Source organism: Mytilus trossulus, chromosome 1, assembly GCF_036588685.1.
Source record: "Mytilus trossulus isolate FHL-02 chromosome 1, PNRI_Mtr1.1.1.hap1, whole genome shotgun sequence".
Classification (NCBI taxonomy): domain Eukaryota; kingdom Metazoa; phylum Mollusca; class Bivalvia; order Mytilida; family Mytilidae; genus Mytilus; species Mytilus trossulus.
In genome coordinates, this window is record NC_086373.1 from 52,499,150 (window position 1) to 52,520,462 (window position 21,313).

Here is a 21,313-nt window from a genome sequence, read left to right on the forward strand (position 1 = left end):
AATGAGGGGACCATTGGAAGGGACGTTTTTAATCCTCTTTTGGACACTTTTTTTTTAGTCTAACACCTTGTATTTTATCAACAAGATAATGAAGTTGAATTCTATCCAAAAAAATCGCGGTACCCTGGGGTGTAACACAAACTCCTTAACTAGCGCGCTTTTGAGAACTAGCTGATGGACTAGTTGGTGATTGATGCTTTGCTAACCCATAATTTACCAATGACGCCAAGGGTAACTGGGGAATATAAATATGGTCCCTGTGGTCTTCTGTGAAATAAATCAAAATTTGAATGAAATGCATATGGGTGAGTATAGACTTTAAAGGTGTTTATAATAACCAAAATGACCTGACCAATCATTTAGATTTTTGCACCACAGTAGAAAGACTGTAATGTTCGAGGAATTTAAGCATAATATTTATACCTTAAAAATTAAACAAACACAAAAACATAATTGAAGAAAGCAAACCAGTTAACATTGAGTGTTGTCTCTCCATCTTTATATCTTCACATTAAAGTAACTGTATTACTATTGATAGATATCAGTTACATGTTCCTTGCATACACCTATTCTTGAGCCTTAATCTAACTCTATGGTAATATATGACCCCCTTGGACCCGCCTCTGAGATTCAGGCCAAAAGGCTTAACCTATAACCCATTGATTATTTTTGATTGCTTTCTATATCAAATAGAAGATGCGGTATTGAAACAGCTCTTCGCAAGAGACCAAACGAAACAAAAATGAACAACTATAGGTCACCGTACGGCCTTTAATAATGAACAAAGCCCACACCGCTATTAAGCACAACGAAATAACAAATGTAGTCAGTGCATACGAGAAAACTAACGGCTCAATTTTTGCACAAAAGTGTGAACAAAAAAATATATACAACCACTGAATTAAAGGCTCCCGGCTTTGGACAGGCACATACAGAATATGGCGGGATTAAACATGTTAGCGGACACCCAACCCACCACCTAACCGTACATTGACTGTTGTATGGTAAACACTTTTAAATATGCTATGAAATTAGAAATCGGACGTGTGTATCTGTATGCTTTGTCATAGTTGCATCTGTTGACTTATTGTATTTTCCTACCAATTCACACTTTTGTATACATGAGGATTTTTTTAAATGTAAAAATTTCCTCCAAGTTTTTTCGACAATACAACTGACATTATGGGTTGCTGTCTGCATGTTATGGTGGTAAATTATTATTTTCAAACATGCATATTGGTTATAATCATATCAAAGCATAATCTTATACATGCAAAATTCATTGACAAACGCAATATTTTGTCAACGAAGCGTACAGTATAAAAAGGTGTAATGACAACGAAGCGTACACAACATGAAAATAGAGACATTTTAAAACGTGTATTTTTTTGTTTCTAGAAACAACATAAACACACGATCTTTATAAGTTTGTTAATTTATACTATGAAGTTTTCAAAAATGTATGTTTTAAAAACTATGAGGTACGAGAAACATTAAGTTTTAAATGTTTAAAAATACCAAGCACGTTTTATCATGTACGTGCGTTTTTTGATGTTTGTATAAAAAAATGACACATTTTTGAAAAACCTTTTCGTAACTCATGAGTATTATGGCAAAGAATATATTGGCGCAAAATATACGAAGAATAGATATTGGATTGTCTTTAAAAGTATGAATTCCTTACTGTCTGAACTCAGTGCTATACGGTGTGCTCGACTCGAACGCGTCAACGTCCGGTTTCATCTGTATCGGGGTTATACAGGGTGCTATTATTAATTGGAATGAGTGTCGTAATATCATCCACGACTCACTCCATACTTACTGTATGAAATGGATAAAACGGGAAAAAGCTGACAAAAAATCTTTGGACTCTTTTTTTAATTCAGTAATGAAGATAGTTGTTATACGTATTCAACATTTTAAAGAACATTTTACTATTAACAATAACCACAATAAACCTATTTCTCGTATCAAACATAAACTAAAAGAACTAGCCAAGGAATTAGTTTTTGTCCCGGCCGATAAAGCTGCTAATAATATTATTATTGTTTGACGTAAATTTTACATTGAGGTTCTGAAAAAGGAAATCACCAATTCACCAACATTCCAACTGACTCCATTTTCAGAAAACGAAATCTGTAACAAACATAAACTTTTAGCCACCGCTTTACAGGCAGAGCCAAATACAATTAAAGTCCCAACTATGTATTGGCTTCCGAAGCTACACAAAACCCCTTATAAATATAGATTTATTTCGTCTTCAAGCCATTGTTCAACTACTTAATTGTCTATTCTTCTTACCAGCACACTTGGTACAATTAAAAACCTTATAATAAATTGTTCAAATAAGGCCTTCGAAAATAGTGGAATAAATTACATTTGGAGTGTCAAGAACTCGTTGGAAGTACTTGATAAATTGCATGCTTATATTGGTGATTTTGAATCTGTTCAAAGTTTTGATTTTTCTACCCTGTATACCACATTGCCTCACATTCTCATTAAGAAAAAATTCACACACCTAATTAAATGGGCATTCAAAAAATCAGAATGTGGATATATATGTTCAAACTCTTTTAGGTCATTTTTTAGTAGCAATAAACAAAAAAACTATGTTAATTGGACATGCTTTGATACTATATATGCCCTTGAATTTTTACTAGATAACATTTTTGTTCGCTTTGGGGATTGCGTATATCGTCAGATTATCGGAATTCCAATGGATACTAACTGTGCACCACTTATTGCGGACCTCTTTTTGTATTGTTATGAGTTACAATTTATGACAAAAATAAGCAAAGACCCATCAAAACAACATCTTATAAACAAATTTAATAATACTTTTAGATATTTGGATGATATTTTGGCTCTCAATAATGACGACTTCAGTTGGTATATTAATGAAATTTATCCAGCTGAACTTACTTTAAATAAAGCTAATACTAACAATGACCACTGCCCTTTCCTCGATCTTGATATCTATATCACTAACGGAAAGCTGAATACTAAAATTTATGATAAAAGGGATTATTTTTCATTTCCTATTGTTAATTATCCGTTGTTAGATGTTGACGCTCCCTTGTCACCTTCTTACGGTGTTTATATATCTCAACTTGTACGATTCGGTCGTGTATGTAACAATGTTTTAGATTTTAACGAGAGGAATTTATGTATTACTGATAAATTATTACACCAGGGTTTTCGATATCACAAACTAGTCAAAACATTTACTAAATTTTATCATCGGTATAAAGACATCATTCGTAAATATAGCTCAACATGCAGACTTCTTATACGTTCAGGTATTTCACATCCAATTTTTTATGGAAATATTCTTTATAAAGCACAAAGGTGTCAGTATTCACCTCAGAAACTTACAAAACCTTTGAATAGACTTATTAAGAAGGGATATAGTTACGATACTGTTGTCAAGTCATTAAAGATTGCATATTTTGGCGTTAATATTGAGTCACTGATAAGGTCTTTGCGTCGGAACTAAACACATTTATTCTCAAAACAGTTGTTGGCATGACACAGGTTATGTTCTTCTCATATTTGTTATGATGGTATGATACTAAACCCCTAACGGGAAGGATTGTGCCTGATGTTCATATGATGAAATCATAATCTTTCAGTCAGTTTAATTGAAGTCTGGGGCTGGCATGTCAGTTAGCTGCTAGAAGTCTGTTGTTATTTATGTATTATTGTCATTTTGTTTATTTTCTTTGGTTACATCTTCTGACATCAGACTCGGACTTCTCTTGAACTGAATTTTAATGTGCGTATTGTTATGTGTTTACTTTTCTACATTGGTTAGAGGTATAGGGGGAGTGTTGAGATCTCACAAACATGTTTAATCCGCCGCATTTTTGCCTGTCCCAAGTCAGGAGCCTCTGGCCTTTGTTAGTCTTGTATTATTTTAATTTTAGTTTCTTGTGTATAATTTGGAAATTAGTATGGCGTTCATTATCACTGAACTAGTATATATTTGTTTAGGGGCCAGCTGAAGGACGCCTCCGGGTGCGGGAATTTCTCGCTACATTGAAGACCTGTTGGTGACCTTCTGCTGTTGTTTTTTATTTGGTCGGGTTGTTGTCTCTTTGACACATTCCCCATTTCCATTCTCAATTTTATGTTTTCACAGTAAATAAGAAAAAATGGTGACAATTTATTTAATCACATCTATCCAATCGCATTTCAGATCAAGGATAAGACAGTTACAGTACAATCTGCTTTATATCTTGCCTTTGATTGAAATAAAGGCACCACTTGTGGACCTCGATCTGCTGAAGCACTTAATATGGAACGCCGGAACGGTCTTATAGTGTAAATATTTAATGTGTTCTGTCGCTTTGCCGTTACGTCCTGTTATTTCTTCTTTATGTTATGTGCAAATGCCTTTATATCCTGACACGGCATCTCTGTGTTATGTCAAATTAGTAATTTGTTTGGTCAAACAATTGTATGATATGTCATTGCTAAACTTTGTTCTGTAAAATGTGCATTACATTATGCTGTAACTACTATATATTCTGTGAATACTTCGGAACTTTATGATCAACCACCTTTACATTATCTCATATTTTAACTATGTTGTGTCTATTCTTCTTTTACGTAAGTCAGTAATAATTGCGTCCTGTCTCGAGTGTTATTGTTATGTCAAATGTTCTAAACGTTTTGATGTGATACACCTTTGTTCTATGTAAATCTCATGATATTATAGTCTTTTGGAGTTATGTTGTGTTTATACATATGTATCTCCAGTGAAAACATAATACATCATGGTATAATTCATATGCGTTTTGCTGTACAGCTGATACTCTCTGTGAGCATTCATTACGTCATGTGCAAATGGGTTTTACATTATTTGCAAACAACTAATACGTTTTGTGCAAACCTCGTTTACCTTATGTGCAAACATTGTTCACCCTATGTGCAAACATCGTTTACCTTATGTGCAAACACCTATTACGTTATCAGCAAATACATATTAAGTGATGCATAAAAACTTCATCATTATGTGCAAATACTATTACGTTATGTGCAAATACCGCTTACATTATTTGCAAACACCATGAAAGTTATGTGCAAATGCCTATTACATTATGTCCAAACATCTATTACGTTAGGTGCACACACCTATTACGTTATGTCTAAACACCTATTACGTTATGTGCAAACACCTATTACGTTCTGGTAAACGCTATTTTGACACAGATTAAAACAAAACGCATCAGTGATATATACACTTTGAAAACTATAAGTTTTAGCTTTCTAAAAAGCTCTGAACTACTTCGCTGTATTCTTTTTCCGACGTAGTCGGTATAGTTTCTGTTTGTGCCCTTTGAACTTAAGGACGTTTAACTATGGCAACAGAATACGCATGCTCGAAAATCCTTTCTGTGATTGGACAAAATGATCTCATGCTGGATGATTTGGTTGTGTTTGAAAACACGTCTCGTTATTTATATCGTGATGGAAAGCAAGTTAAAAACTATAAATATTTGAACTAGATCTTACAAAGATTTATATTATTATTAGAATAATTGTTTCTCCAATAGCTCTTAACATCCATGACAGCTGTTTATTCGGGATAATTATAATTTTTTTAATGTAAACTTTGTTGTACGAACGTACATGACTTTTAGAACGCACCTACGCATGTGAGATTTCCGCGGGGTTTTTGGTGAATGTAAACACAAAGATACGAGGACCAAGAATACTGAACACAAATAATTTTTTTAGGTGTCATCACAATATTCTTATATATTATTGACCTAGTATAACCAGACTTAGTATAGAATTTCTTGTAGTTACATTCAGATGGAGATTTAATTAAAGAGGTCCCGCATCATTAAGTCATTGTGCTTCTGAAGGTTATCGAAATGATAGTTTTAAACATATACTCAAATTTAAATAGGTCGGATATCTTTTTAAAGATAGTTCTTAATCAAGGTAATGTCGCGGCAACCTAGCGTGGTTTTGAATAGTCAACGAAACAAAAAACGCAGTGCCATAAAAACACACAGAACAAGCGCACAACTTAGTCGATTGTCGGTGCATATATTGTGCTATATATATAGAGAGATACTTTTTAAACTACGATTTGATTTATCTATATGTTACTGATTGTTCGGATTATTTTTATCATTCTATGATATTGATAAATGTTGCCCTCAACCCGGAACAGATTGAATGTTTTATTTTTACTCGCAAATTTTAAATTAAGTGCAACACTTGCAAGTTTAAACGAGTAAAACTTGGGTGCGTAATTGCACGAGCATTTTTTGTTTGCGTTTCTATCTTATCGCATTAAAGAGTCTTCTTTAAAATTTACGGACGAAGAATGTTTCGGATGATGCTCCCAATGTTTCTTTGAAACGATACGAATATATAACTGTAAAAACTAAGAAAAAACTTAAACGTGTCAGAAAATACACTAGATCGGGTAACATGTTGAATTACTTGAGAGAACTTTAAGACAAATTCGCTAGACATTAGTTCCGTGCATAGTGGCAAAATACACAATTTAAATGTTTGAAACAAAACTTATTATCTATACAATATTAGCACTGTAATATAATTCATGACTATTCCAAAAAGTACGGTTGCAAACTTATCTTCAGCGCAACGAGATATTTATGTATGTGTCTTTCGACATAGAGGTAGATGGAGTAGAAAGTTTGCCGGATATTTCATGTACTATCACTTTATATTATCGGTTCAGTATACATGTAAGTCACGCAATTGGTTTTGAATGTTACTAAACCGACATTTGTTTCAAACACGGATATATAATTTTTATTCAAAAATAATATTTCGAAACTTCGTGAAAGGGACATTAGGACGCAGCCGGGGGCTTTTTCAAGTAGACAAGTTTTTTTTCGCGGGAACGAAATAATACAATCTGTGGTAGATTTTTTTAAATATTGCGGAAAACATTTGAACGACACTAAGTAACTGTATTTACATATTGTTTTCGGGGCCTTTTATTGTTGACTATGTGGTATGGGCTTTGTTCATTGTTGAAGGCCGTTCGTTGACTTAAAATTGTAAATTTCTGTGTCATTTTGGTCTCTTGTGGAGAGTAGTCTCATTGGCAGTCATACTACGTCTTCTTTTTTTTATCGTCTTATTTTCCGTTCACATTTTCCGTAAAGAAATGAGGGTGCATTTTGTTTTTTACATGTAGTTTTTTTTTGCTTCGAATAACAGGGCAGAACTCGGGAGTATAGATCGTGAGACAATATCTTTTAAATCGTTCCTAATATCAATAGTCTTTATCAACTTTTTTTTCTTCTTGAAAGGTGCTTATTTGACAGTTACGTACCTGTCATGTTATTCTTGTGAAAACTATTTGTTTGGTACTTTCAAAGACTGCATAAATATTCCATTTGAAGTATAAGGCCACCATACCGACAATTATCGAGAACAACTAAAGCCGTTATTTGGGTCCCGCAGAAGATGTGGTATTATTGCCAATGAGACAATTAACTCTCCACAAGAGACCAAAATAACACAGACATTAATAATAATAGGTGACCGTACGGCCTTCAACAATGAGTAAAGCCCATGCCGCATAGTTAGCTATAAGAGGCCCCGCAATGACAATGTAAAACAATTCAAACTGGAAAACTAAGAGCTGTATTTTATTTAAAATGAACGAAATACAAATATGTAACACACAAACAACCGACAAACACTGAATTACGAGCTCCTGACTACATGGACTAGGGACAGGCACATACATACATAGTGTGGCGGGGTTTAACATGCTAGCAGGATCCAAACCCTCCCCTAACCAGACAGGTACATTAACTTTACTTATTCTAGAAGTATTTTTGTAGCGTCTAAACCATGAAAAACGTCCGATTTTAGCGATAACGTATATTACGCTTATAGACATGAACATCGCTCGTAACGTCTACATATTGCAGATAAGCAATGCAAGTAAAGGCGTATTAATGATTGATATTTCAATTTTCAATTTCCATGTGTAATATATGCATAATAAAACGATCATGAATTAATTACATTTGATCTGAAATGTAATACACACAGTTAATTTTCCGGCATTTGATGGCTTAATATCCTCAGAAGAGAACAGTCTATAAATATTTATCTCATGTAAGCCAATAGTTGTTGCTGAATTTCAGCCACATCATGAAGCAAACAAACATAATTTACATGTGAAAAGTAATTATTTCAAGATAGCGTGTATGTCGATAGCTGCGAAAACGTAGCTCTTAAGGTCCTTTTGATGATTTTTAATATTTGCGGACCATAGATGGCAAAAAGGACAATAGAGCTACGTTTTCGCAGCTAGTATGTCGACAAAAACTAAAAGGTCCGCCCTGTTATTCGAAGCAAAAAAAAGCTACATGTAAAAAAAAAAATGCAACCTCATTTCTTTACGGAAAACGGAACGGAAAATAAGTTGCTATAAGAAAAAAGAAGACGTGGTATGATTGCCAATGAGACAAATCTCCACAAGAGACCAAAATGACGCAGAAATTAACAACTTTATGTCAACGTAAAGCCTTCAACAATGAGCAAAGCCCATACCGCATAGTCAACAATAAAAGGCCCCGAAAAGAATATGCAAAACAATTCAAACGAGAGCACTAACGGCCTTATTTATGTAATGTTCTTTTCCAACTGCACCAAGCGGGGCATTTCATAGGTCGCCATATCTTGCATCCATAATCATAACATATAGTTTTTGAGGCGCCAAATTACATTTATTTATTCTAGACTTTTGACAAGGTCAACACATAATATATACGTCTTTTCAGATTATATTGTCTGAGGACGAAGATATTTTAACATAAATAAAGAGAAACATAAATAAAGTAAACAAATCTTTAATATTTATACACACGTACAGAAAAAGTGTGTTACCGCATGCGGAAGAATATCTCAAGAACGTTTGCGATATCACATGCAGAGTTATCTGTCTTTGCTTCCTCTTTCGTGGGACATTGAATGTTTTGCTGGAAAATATGAATGCCCACTCAAATGCAATGTATTACAAAAATCAAAATATTACAGAAGAGTGTCCACCATGCACTTGCACAGCACTATGACTAATATAGTACAATAGAATGATATACAAATGGATGAAAATAATATATACATGTAACTGTAATTTACATATATTAAAATACTGTATAACAAAAAAAAAACAGACTTTACTGATTTTTATGACTTCTACGATGAGGTTGAATTTATCATCCACGCGCAGAAAAAACTATCTATCTGTACTTTAACGTCACTTTCAGGTAAAGAGATGTGATTTGGTTTTCTGGGACAAGTGCTTGTGACTGTCCACAAGAACTTGCGGTTATCAGATGTTCAATACTTCAGTGCTTTGATTCATATATTTAACATTAAGATGTTCTCAACTAGTAACAACACATAACAAGGGTTTTATATTTCTTACAAATGTCTTATTGTCATTTTATTATCTTGATTCACTTTGAGAGCTCGAATCGTATCAATGACATACTGCACATTTTAAGATTCTTGAAAACTGGGAGTTACCTGGCAATTGTTGCATGGTGCTTTAAACGGATGAACAACAGGGTTCCAAAATTCCAAGAATACAAAACATGACAAGTGAACTCTCTTAATTTATACTCAGTAGCAGGAAAATTACAGAAGAACTTCAGACTGTAATGATAACTGGAAGTCCATTCTTAAGTAAAACAAAGGTCTTCACAAAATTTCTTTCCAGATACTAGCTTTTGATCACAAACAAGCGTCTGTCCAAGTTTGGTACAAAACCCAAAAGAGTATAAGAAAGTTATTAAAATTCTATATATTATTTTTTATAACTTAATAAGTTGGATCAGCTGTTTATTTCCCTGGATAATCAGTGGAGTGTAACAGGGTAAATCAAGAGAAGCTTGGACTCTTGGTGAAACCAAGATTAGATGAATAAATGTTATTATGTTCTTAAAAAAAAAAAAAAAAAAGTTATTAAAATTCTAAAAAAATTAACCACAGAGTGAATGTGTTGCTTGACAGTGTAAATGTATAATTTCCTGGCAGAAAAATCTAAGTTTATTTATAAGTAAAATACGGAAAAAAATAAATTTTATTTTTACAAATTTTAATTCAGGATACATTTACATGTATCTTATGATCATAAACAAGCTTCTGTCCAAGTTTGGAAGAAATCCAGTATACATTTATGAAGTTTAAGAACGTTTTTACAATTTCTAAAGCTTTAACCACAAAGTGAATATTTGTGGACGCCGCCGCCGACGACGATGACGACACCGACGACGACGGAATCTAGGATCGCTATGTCTCGCTTTTTCGACTTAAGTCAAAGGCTCGAAAAAAATGGCAATATTTTACAGAAACTGTCAAAACATATTTTAGAATGATAACATTGAAATCCAATAGAATATATTTGTATGAAACTTTATATTTTTTTAAATAAGATTTGTCAGAATAATGATGTGCAGCAAATTCATTTTATGAACATTTGGCTTAATTGTGTATTCAGCTATGTTGATCGAACCATTCCCGCTTATAACTAAACGCATCAAAGCTTACCGTTTATACCGTATATCCCGTAATATTCATTGAATTTAAGACTCTCCGTTCGGAAAATAAGTTTATGTTTCTAATTTATACGACGATATTCGTTGAAATATTGAACAAATATATAAATCCATATCAACTACTGTGAAATAATGTATTGATTATAAATGTACTTTGTCGGTAAACGTGAAATTTATTTGTACGAGCTTTAGAAACAGGACGAAAAGCGAGACCATTAGGGGATCTATTGTTATTTATTTCCATGTCATTTGGTATTTCGTGGAGAATTGTCTAATTGGCATTCACACCACATCCTTTTTAAAAGATAGTTAGTATTTTCTGAAATTCAAAGGAAAAATTAGGTTATGATGACCATTTTAGCAACGAAATTATCTATTTATTCTTATAGACAACAAAAGAAACGATATGTTCATCACTTATAAAAAAAATAATAGAAGAAAACAATAACAATTTACTAAATTATGTATTTTTTTGTATCGTTCTTGATGACACGATTCGAAAAGTTACCGGACGAAATACGGATAAATGAAAGTCACTATTTGGAGTTTCAAGTTGCGGAATTTAATTTTGAGTATGGCCAGTGAAGGTTAAACAAGGCTGATAACTCTTTCTTTCAGATTAATATATGTATGCGTCATTTTTGTGGATTACAGGATAAGGCAGTTTTTAATATGACACACACAAATGCAGCTTTTTGTTACACCTGTCTGATCGAAAATCGGATCATTTTTTTTTCAACATCCCTGTGAGTGTTTAAAAAAATTGTCAGATAAGAGGGGCGGGACACCTGAAGTGTGGAGCAAAATATTTTCCCATAAAACTAAATACATAGTATTTATATAGCCTTTTTACACCATTCAATATAATTATTTCATAACGCACAACTTTTAATGTGGTTTGCATAACGCACACTTTTAATGTGGAGCAAAATAATTTCCCATAAAACTAAATACATAGTATGTATATAGCCTTTTTACACCATTCAATATAATTATTTCATAACGCACAACTTTTAATGTGGTTTGCATAACGCACACTTTTAATGTGGAGCAAAATAATTTCCCATAAAACTAAATACATAGTATGTATAGAGCCTTTTTACACCATTCAATATAATTATGAAAATCCACAGTTTGTTAAAAAGGTCAAAATTTTAATTTTCTTCATTTTCAAAATGCATATCATTGAGGCGTTTTATTTAAATCTGTGTCAAAAAAGCGATTACCAGAACATAACGTAATAGATGTTTGGACATAATGTAAAAGGCATTTGCACATAACTCACATGGTGTTTGCACATAATGTAAGCGGTATTTGCAGATAACGTAATAGGTGTTGCACATAACGTAATAGGTGTTTGGACATAAAGTATTAGGTGTTTGCACATAACGTAATAGATGTTTGGACATAATGTAATAGACATTTGCACATAACTTACATGGTGTTTGCACATAATTTAAGCGGTATTTACACATAACGTAATAGGTGTTTGCACATAACGTAATAGGTGTTTGGACATACAGTAATAGATGTTTGGACATAATGTAATAGGCATTTGCACATAACTTACATGGTGTTTGCACATAATTTAAGCGGTATTTGCACATAACGTAATAGGTGCTTGCACATAAAGTAATAGGTGTTTGCACATAACGTAATAGGTGTTTGGACATACTGTAATAGGCATTTGCACATAACTCACATGGTGTTTGCACATAATGTAAGCGGTATTTGCACATAACGTAATAGGTGTTTGCATATAACGTAATAGGTGTTTGGACATAAAGTAATAGGTGTTTGCACATAACGTAATAGATGTTTGGACATAATGTAATAGGCATTTGCACTTAACTCACATGGTGTTTGCACATAATGTAAGCGGTATTTGCACATAACGTAATAGGTGTTGCACATAACGTAATAGGTGTTTGGACATAAAGTAATAGGTGTTTGCACATAACGTAATAGATGTTTGGACATAATGTAATAGACATTTGCACATAACTTACATGGTGTTTGCACATAATGTAATAGGTGTTTGCATATAACGTAATAGGTGTTTACATATAACGTGATAGATGTTTGGACATAATGTAATAGGTATTTGCAAATAACTTACATGGTGTTTGCACATAAGGTAAACAATGTTTGCACATAACGTAAACGAGGTTTGCACAAAACGTATTAGTTGTTTGCACATAATGTAAAAACCATTTGCACATGACGTAATGAATGCTCACAGAGAGTCCTTACTCTACGGCAAAACGCATATGAATTATACCATAATGTATTATGTTTTTCACTAGAGATACATCTGAATAAACACAACATAACGCCAAAAGACTATAATATCATGAGATTTACATAGAACAAAGGTGTATCACGACAAAACGTTTAGAACATTTGACATAACAATAACACTTGAGACAGGACGCAATTATTAACTGACCTACGTAAAAGAAGAATAGACACAACACAGATAAAATATGAGAGAATGTAAAGGTGGTTGATCATAGAGTTCCGAAGTATTCACAGAATATATAGTAGTTACAGCATAATGTAATGCATATTTTACACAACAAAGTTTAGCAATGACATATCATACATTTGTTTGACCAAACAAATTACTAATTTGACATAACACAGAGATGCCGTGTCAGGACATAAAGGCATCTGCACATAACATAAAGAATAAATGACAGGACGTAAAGGCAAAGCGACATAACACATTAAATATTTACACTATAAGACAGTTCCGGCGTTCCATACTTAACAATAATTCTCGTTTTGTGAGATCAAATAATGTGCAGTTTTTTTTCTGTTGTTCTCCATTTCCCTAGTATACATTCTCTATATTCGTCGACCTATTTTGTTTTGTCTTCCTCAATACCCTTGATATATAATACTTTAATAATTGCTCTAAAAGTAAAACGGTATCATTTTGTTTACCCTAAACATACGCGGGAACCTCTAATTTTTCTGTAATTTACTAGTTACAAATATCGGTTTGAGTTCGAAAATTATCATACTTACCACCAATTTCAATTTCACATATATCGATCTTTGAATTCCCATATAAAATAGGCGGTAAATAAATGATATATTTGCAAACTGCAAAAACTTCAGTGTCACTATTATAATATTCTGCATCGTATAACACTATACCATCAGCCCAGGAATCAGTAGTATTAGAACAATACACTCTGTGAATGCCGATCGGAGGATTCTTGTCTGTAAATTAAAAAAAATCTATGTATAGCAAATGAATAAACCAGTACAATATAGTAATACACAAATAAAAACGTCAATAGATATCAATACATCTAGAAAAGTTGGCTATATAAACCTATATATACAACTCGTCTAAACATCAACCCAACAATGTTAGATCTGTAAATTTGCTTTCGCAAATTTTTGATTCTTCCCTCGCCGGGATTCGAACCCATGCTACTGTGATATCGTGACACCAAATCGCCTGCACTGCAGCCGTCCCGCTAGACCACACGACCACCTGGGCTCTCAAACAAAGAGCTTTCGCTGGCCATGTGTTACCTTTCCACGTCAGTTTTAATTTAGCGGCGTACTACAGTACATGATATGTAAGGCATGAAGATGTTATTGTTACAGATCAGCTAAATTATCTATAGTAAAGGATCCTACAAATTAATGTAAGATACAGTCACAGAAAATAATTATATTCATAAGTACGTCTGAGTCAGTGACAACACTACAACAGATGTATCCATCGGATCGCCATCAATGATGGTGATACATGGCTTTGTACATAATATATATATACAACTCGTCTAAACATCAACCCAACAATGTTGGATCTGTAAATTTGCTTTCGCAAATGTTTGGTTCTTCCCTCGCCGGGATTCGAACCCATGCTACTGTGATATCGTGACACCAAATCGCCTGCACTGCAGCCGCCCCGCTAGACCACAGGACCACCTGGGCTCTCAAAAAAAGAGCTTTCGCTGGCCATGTGTTATCTTTCCACGTCAGTTTTAATCTAGCGGCGTACTACAGTACATGATATATAAGGCATGAAGATGTTATAGTTACAGATCAGCTAAATTATCTATAGTAAAGGATCCTACAAATTAATGTGAGATACAGTCACAGAAAATAATTATATTCATAAGTACGTCTGAGTCAGTGACAACCCTACAACAGATGTATCCATCGGATCGCCATCAATGATGGTGATACATGGCTGTGTACATAATGTATATAGATATAGGAAGATGTGGTGTGAGTGCCAATAAGACAACTCTCCATCCAAATAACAATTTAAAAATTAAACCATTATAGGTTAAAGTACGGCCTTCAACGGGTATATACATGTTTAAACATCAACCCAACAATGTTAGATCTGTAAATTTGCTTTCGCAATTTTTTGTTTCTTCCCTCGCCGGGATTCGAACCCATGCTACTGTGATATCGTGACACCAAATCGCCTGCAGTGCAGCCGTCCCGCTAGACCACACGACCACCTGGGCTCTCAAAAAAGAGCTTTCGCTGGCCATGTGTTACCTTTCCACGTTTGTTTTAATCTAGCGGCGTACTACAGTACATGATATATAAGGCATGAAGATGTTATTGTTACAGATCAGCTAAATTATCTATAGTAAAGGATCCTACAAATTAATGTAAGATACAGTCACAGAAAATAATTATAAACATAAGTACGTCTGAGTCAGTGACAACCCTACAACAGATGTATCCATCGGATCGCCATCAATGATGGTGATACATGGCTGTGTACATAATGTATATACAACTCGTCTAAACATCAACCCAACAATGTTAGATCTGTAAATTTGCTTTCGCAATTTTTTGTTTCTTCCCTCGCCGGGATTCGAACCCATGCTACTGTGATATCGTGACACCAAATCGCCTGCACTGCAGCCGTCCTGCTAGACCACACGACCACCTGGGCTTTAAAAAAAGAGCTTTCGCTGGCCATGTGTTACGTTTCCGCGTCAGTTTTAATCTAGCGGCGTACTACAGTACATGATATATAAGGCATGAAGATGTTATTGTTACAGATCAGCTAAATTATCTATAGTAAAGGATCCTACAAATTAATGTAAGATACAGTCACAGAAAATAATTATAAACATAAGTACGTCTAATTCAGTGACAACCCTACAACAGATGTATCCATCGGATCGCCATCAATGATGGTGATACATGGCTGTGTACATAATGTCTATACAACTCGTCTAAACAACAACCCAACAATGTTAGATCTGTAAATTTGCTTTCGCATATATATATATATATATATATTACGCATTTAAATAAAAATTATGAAGCGAATTTTCATTTAAACATTGTATAATCAGTTTGTAGTTTAGATGTTAAGTATTGTATTTTTTTTTCGTACATATTCTGGTCTATGAGAAAACAACATTTATCTACTCGCTTAAGTTGGTACATCTCGTTGATTAATTTTGATTAGTGAAGGCATCCCACAGCTTTACATAATGATTTCGCATAGTAGTTTGTTACTTTTTATTTACGCTTTTTTGTTATATGGATTAATTATCAAAAAAAAATTAAGTAATGGTTATCGTTCAAACAATAGCTTCTAATATATATAAACCTCGCCGTTAAGCAACACCTGATAATTTTCCAAAATTGTGTTTTTACTGAATTCATAACTAATCGAAACATCGATACAATGAACTGAATATGTGTTTTATAAAATATAATATATAGAATGTTAATTGATAGCTTTGACTTTTTTCGTGATTGATTTTTTCACTATTTTATTTTGGGACCATGGTTGTAAAAGGGTAAAAAATACAAGGTTAAGTTTGAAGTTTTTGAAAATAATTGCTTTTCATTGTACACGAACATCTGTACAAACCTCGAGATTGACAAATTGTAAACACATTAAAGTACAATTTTGGTCAGTAACGGGTATATCCTCCACACTTCGGGAAAAGTTCTTCCACACGTCGTCAATACGTTGAACTAGGCAACGTAACGTTCTAAAAGGAATTATTTACCATTCCTCAATCAGGGCTGCTCGTAATTTCTGTTAATTCGTACTAGCTGGAACCATGTTGTTGATTTTTCTACCAATAACATCCCAGACATGTTCAATGGGATGCATATCTTGTGACATGGGTGACCAAGGAATAGTGTCAGTTTCCTTCTGACGTTAATAATATAAAACAATGCGTGCTCTGTGTAACCTAGCATTATCGTCAATGAATATTGGTCTAGTTGCAAGATTGTGATAGTGAAACTTATGCACAACGATATCCCGTATAAAAGTATCGCGATATTTTTTACCCATTTAGAACATAAAGGTCCGTTTTACAGTCCAATAAAAAAACGTCAACAACATGTCAAACCCCTACCACCAAACGGTGTAGATCCAAAAGTGTGCTATTTCCTGTATGCTGTATTATGAGAACACAATACGTGCATGCGCTCATCAATATAATGTAAGTTAAATCTTTTCTCGTCAGACCAATGGACTTGGCACAACTGTCTCAAAGTCTAATTAAAGTGACCAAGTGACCACTGATGTCGAACTTGACGATACGCACGAGTCAGCGTTGGTCATTTGACTGGTTTACGAGTACGTAAATTTGCACAACTTAGTCTGCAGTGAAACGTAATATTTCATTGCACGAAACTTGTATGTAGCTTTAAAAAACCTGTTTTTAAAGTACCTAGGAATAAAGTTTATACCTTTTATACCTCTATTCTTACTTGTCGATTAACAAAAGATAAACGAAATATATGGAAGGAAAGTAGTATCAAATCTAATTTTAAAACATAAAATAGAAGAAAAAACCTTTAGGTGCTGCCTAACTTTTGGCGAGGTGTATATAAATATATACCCTTTTAATGCAAAGTCAACATACAATTTCGTTAAACTGTGTTTTTTTATATATATAATATAGATGCAGGGCTCATGAGATATCGTTGAGTGCACCTTCTAGTTCACAAAATGTTGAGTTAAGGTAGATGAGGTGTGTAAATTTTCATCCATAGAATCTTTTAATAATTTGCCAAAAATGTAGCTCATATCCTGCTTGTTTAAAAACATTAATAAAAAGAATGGGTAATCGGACTTATTTTCACACTAAAGGTTGTGCAAAATTGTCAAGATTTTGTATAGATTATGCACGAAAAACCCAATTACCGCCATAAAATGCAAATCACACCATAGAATTTTGAGATAGAATATGAGAAGATAGCTCCAGTATTATGCTTTCAGAAAAGAAAAAGAAAAAATGGGGTCACCGGACTCGTTTTCTTGCTACATGTAAAATTGGGTAAATTCCTAACACATTCTGTTGTAAAAGTAACACTATCTGAATTATCTCCCCTTGCATTTGAGTTGCCTCCCTTTATTTGACTAAGTTTTAAAAGAAATGAATCAAACAAAAGATTTTTGTTTTGTTTGTTAAATTCAATCATAAATATGATCAAACATGACATTTTTTATATTATAATAAAATTTCTTCCACATGAATTACCTACTACTAAAAAAAATTGCACATTTCATCAAAGACCTTGTTTTCTAGTATTTCAAAATCCAAGATGGAGGAAAACACCCTGTCTACCTTAACTGCTATGCACAAAGCAGCACATGCTCGATAATTTAACCTCTTATGTTTATCAAAAACAACTGTTGTGTCTTTTGAATAAAATTTCATAATCGCATATAATTTTGAGTATGAAATAAATTAACTGTTTGAGACGTTGGCTGATAGTTGTAATGTCTTTCAAAAAACAAATTTGCCAGTCCTTAAGGTACTATAGATATTATTTATAGAAACAAAACTGTTTCTATTTCAGAATTATAAGCTGGTCGACACAAAATTATATTCAAAAACCGATGATACATGTTTTTATTCTATCAACATAAAGAGGAGCTGTTAATGCCGTGTCTGTTTTAAATATTGGTTGCAAATTTATATATCAGCCATAATTCTTGTCAAGAGATGTCTATAAAAAAAAACTCATAAGAAGAGGGACTCAAAGTAAATTTCAATAGAATTTAGACCGCAGCAGATACTTATAAACTAGTCACATCAGCGGAGACATCATTGATTTATCCCGACACATTTGTTGGATTTTGTTTATATTATACAAACAAAGCAAAAACTACAACAAAGACTGCTTTCTACATTTAAATTATTATGATAAAAAAACACCATCTTTGATACTAACATGTATATACATATATTTATATATATAAGGCGTGTATGTACATAATTTACATGATTTTACTCACCTCCAAAAACAAGATATACACCAGTTATTACAATTAACGACCCATTTCCAATTTGCATATACGAACTCGAAATTGTTGATGACATACTGATGCAGGAAGTAGTGCTTCCGTCGGTTAATGCACTTGCGGATAAACTGAGACCATACCGGAATTGTATTGCAGTTCTCTTGTAAACCGTATTATCTGAGATAGAAATCAAAATAAGTCTCTATACTTAATAATTAAACAGATGAATGTCTTCCAGTACATAATTTTGATAATTTTGTCTTCTGAATTTTAATACTTTTTCTTATTTGTTGCTAAACATTGTTTATTTTCTGAAACACTTGTTATCTTTAGTATGTTTAACCGTGGAATATTTCTTTTAAAAATGCATATAACAATATCACCTAAAATATACAATAAAATTTTACAAATATTGTAAATAAAGACCCGAAAAGTTAAACTATTATGAATCTTTAAAACTAGGTTCAAACTGTTCAAAAGCATTGTAAAGGAATATGTGTCTTCAGATGGCCCTATACGATATGGTTGTTTTTGTGTATTTTTCATAATTCGTGTACAGAATACTCAACACGTTTTTTTCCTCAATATTAACGGCGATGTCTTAAGTTTTGTTTTTCGATTATAGCAATAAAATGACGAATCCTATTATTCTTGAAAATATTTCACATACATGACATAACAATGCTGTCGATATTGATAGCATACGAATTCTAAAAAAAAATTATGTAGCTTATACTGTATGTAAAATTTCTCAAGTTATATGTAATTATTCCCTATACAGTGGTGTTTAATGTTTCAGTAAAAGTGTCTTCTTGTACATGCTCTTTTAACAAACGATTGAATTTCGAATATGTGTAACTGTTGATGCTTACAGGTGTAAAATATAAAAATCTCTCGAAATTAACAAGTGTTTAGAGAACACATTGTATGTTGCAATTGTAACACCATTAAGTATAACATCTAATAAAATACTACATAAAAAATGGAATAATTACTTTTTATACGAATAAATTTGAGTGCCTCATTGGTTGAGTAATTGAACAGGGACAATAAGATATAAAGAAATAATAGTCGCTTTGAAACAAACCCAGCCTATTGCAATTATACATCATTGCTTTAATTTGAATTTCGAAGACTGAAGTTACATTGTGTATTTTTTTTAAATTTGTTATACCTACATAATGTACAATATCTCCCGCCTAGTCCAGGTACACATCCCTTTGTACAAACAGCTGTTTTGGGATCACACACTCCGTGAACACACCTCTGTATATCACAACCCCAAACACAAGAGCCATTTTGAGGAAAGCAGTGACGGTCAATACATCCATCTGGACAAATTTTAGCACAGTTAGTTCCCCATGTACCTTTCCAACACCCTTCAAAATAAACAGATATAATGATGATTTAGAAAGGAAACCTAATTTAAATGAAATGTGTCTTTGAAGCGAAATGAAGCATCTTACTACAAATAAGATGTTACCTTTCAAATAGAACATTTATATTTATTATGATAAGAAACCGTTATTGCAATGTATTGTCCTCAGTTGTGTTTAATCTAAATTGTTGGTTGGTTTATGTTGCATAGTAGTCATGTATACTAAATGAGGCAGACAATTTGTATGTGTATGTTGAACATGTTATGATGATTTAGAAAGGAAACCTAATTTAAATGAAATGTGTCTTTGAAGCGAAATGAAGCATCTTACTACAAATAAGATGTTACCTTTCAAATAGAACATTTATATTTATTATGATAAGAAACCGTTATTGCAATGTATTGTCCTCAGTTGTGTTTAATCTAAATTGTTGGTTGGTTTATGTTGCATAGTAGTCATGTATACTAAATGAGGCAGACAATTTGTATGTGTATGTTGAACATGTTATAATTGAATTTTCTATCTTCTATATCAATTGATCACTGGTGGTGAACTGTCTCTTCTGCGATCATACTGCATATTTTTATTTTTATATTCGATGTAAGTTAATGATATTGTAGGTTAAATCTAAATGGGTCATTGCAGCATGCGTTCTGCTTTGTTTTTGTTGTCTCCTACATTGTAATGCTACTGAAAATGCTTTTAACTTGTTTAATTAAAACTTTTGGACAATTGTTTTTTGTCTGACTATGTGTCCGGAATGAATGAATCCGGACAGACAGACAGTCTGTCCGGATTCATTCATTCCTTTATTAATTTACTGCCGATGTGTTTCACGATAAGTGACAATTATGTCATGTATTAAGACCGAAAACTATTCAATCATTTGTATTGTAGAAAGAGGAGTGTTAATTATGTACTGTCATGGGGAATAAGGTGATTTTTGATTGCGTCAGAAATGTTATCTTCCAACAAGAAACCAATATATTCTTCAGAATATTAACAGTAAGCAGGTTTATGTAAGTTCTTCTGACTTAAACCCTTCTAAGATATTTACAAGTCTTCCTCAATCAACATGTTAAATC

At 33.1% G+C, this 21,313-nt stretch overlaps 1 protein-coding gene across 1 annotated transcript in view; it reads right to left on the bottom strand.

Annotated features, from left to right (window-relative positions):
* LOC134726010 (multiple epidermal growth factor-like domains protein 10) overlaps nucleotides 1–21,313 on the bottom strand; it is a 52,206-nt gene that overhangs the window by 22,819 nt on the left and 8,074 nt on the right. The window contains exons 5-6 of the mRNA XM_063590405.1: nucleotides 20,028–20,228; nucleotides 13,605–13,802 (exon numbers count right to left, since the gene is read on the bottom strand). Of these exons, the coding sequence (XP_063446475.1) occupies nucleotides 13,605–13,802; nucleotides 20,028–20,228 (399 nt within the window). The remainder of the gene's footprint in view (nucleotides 1–13,604; nucleotides 13,803–20,027; nucleotides 20,229–21,313) is intronic.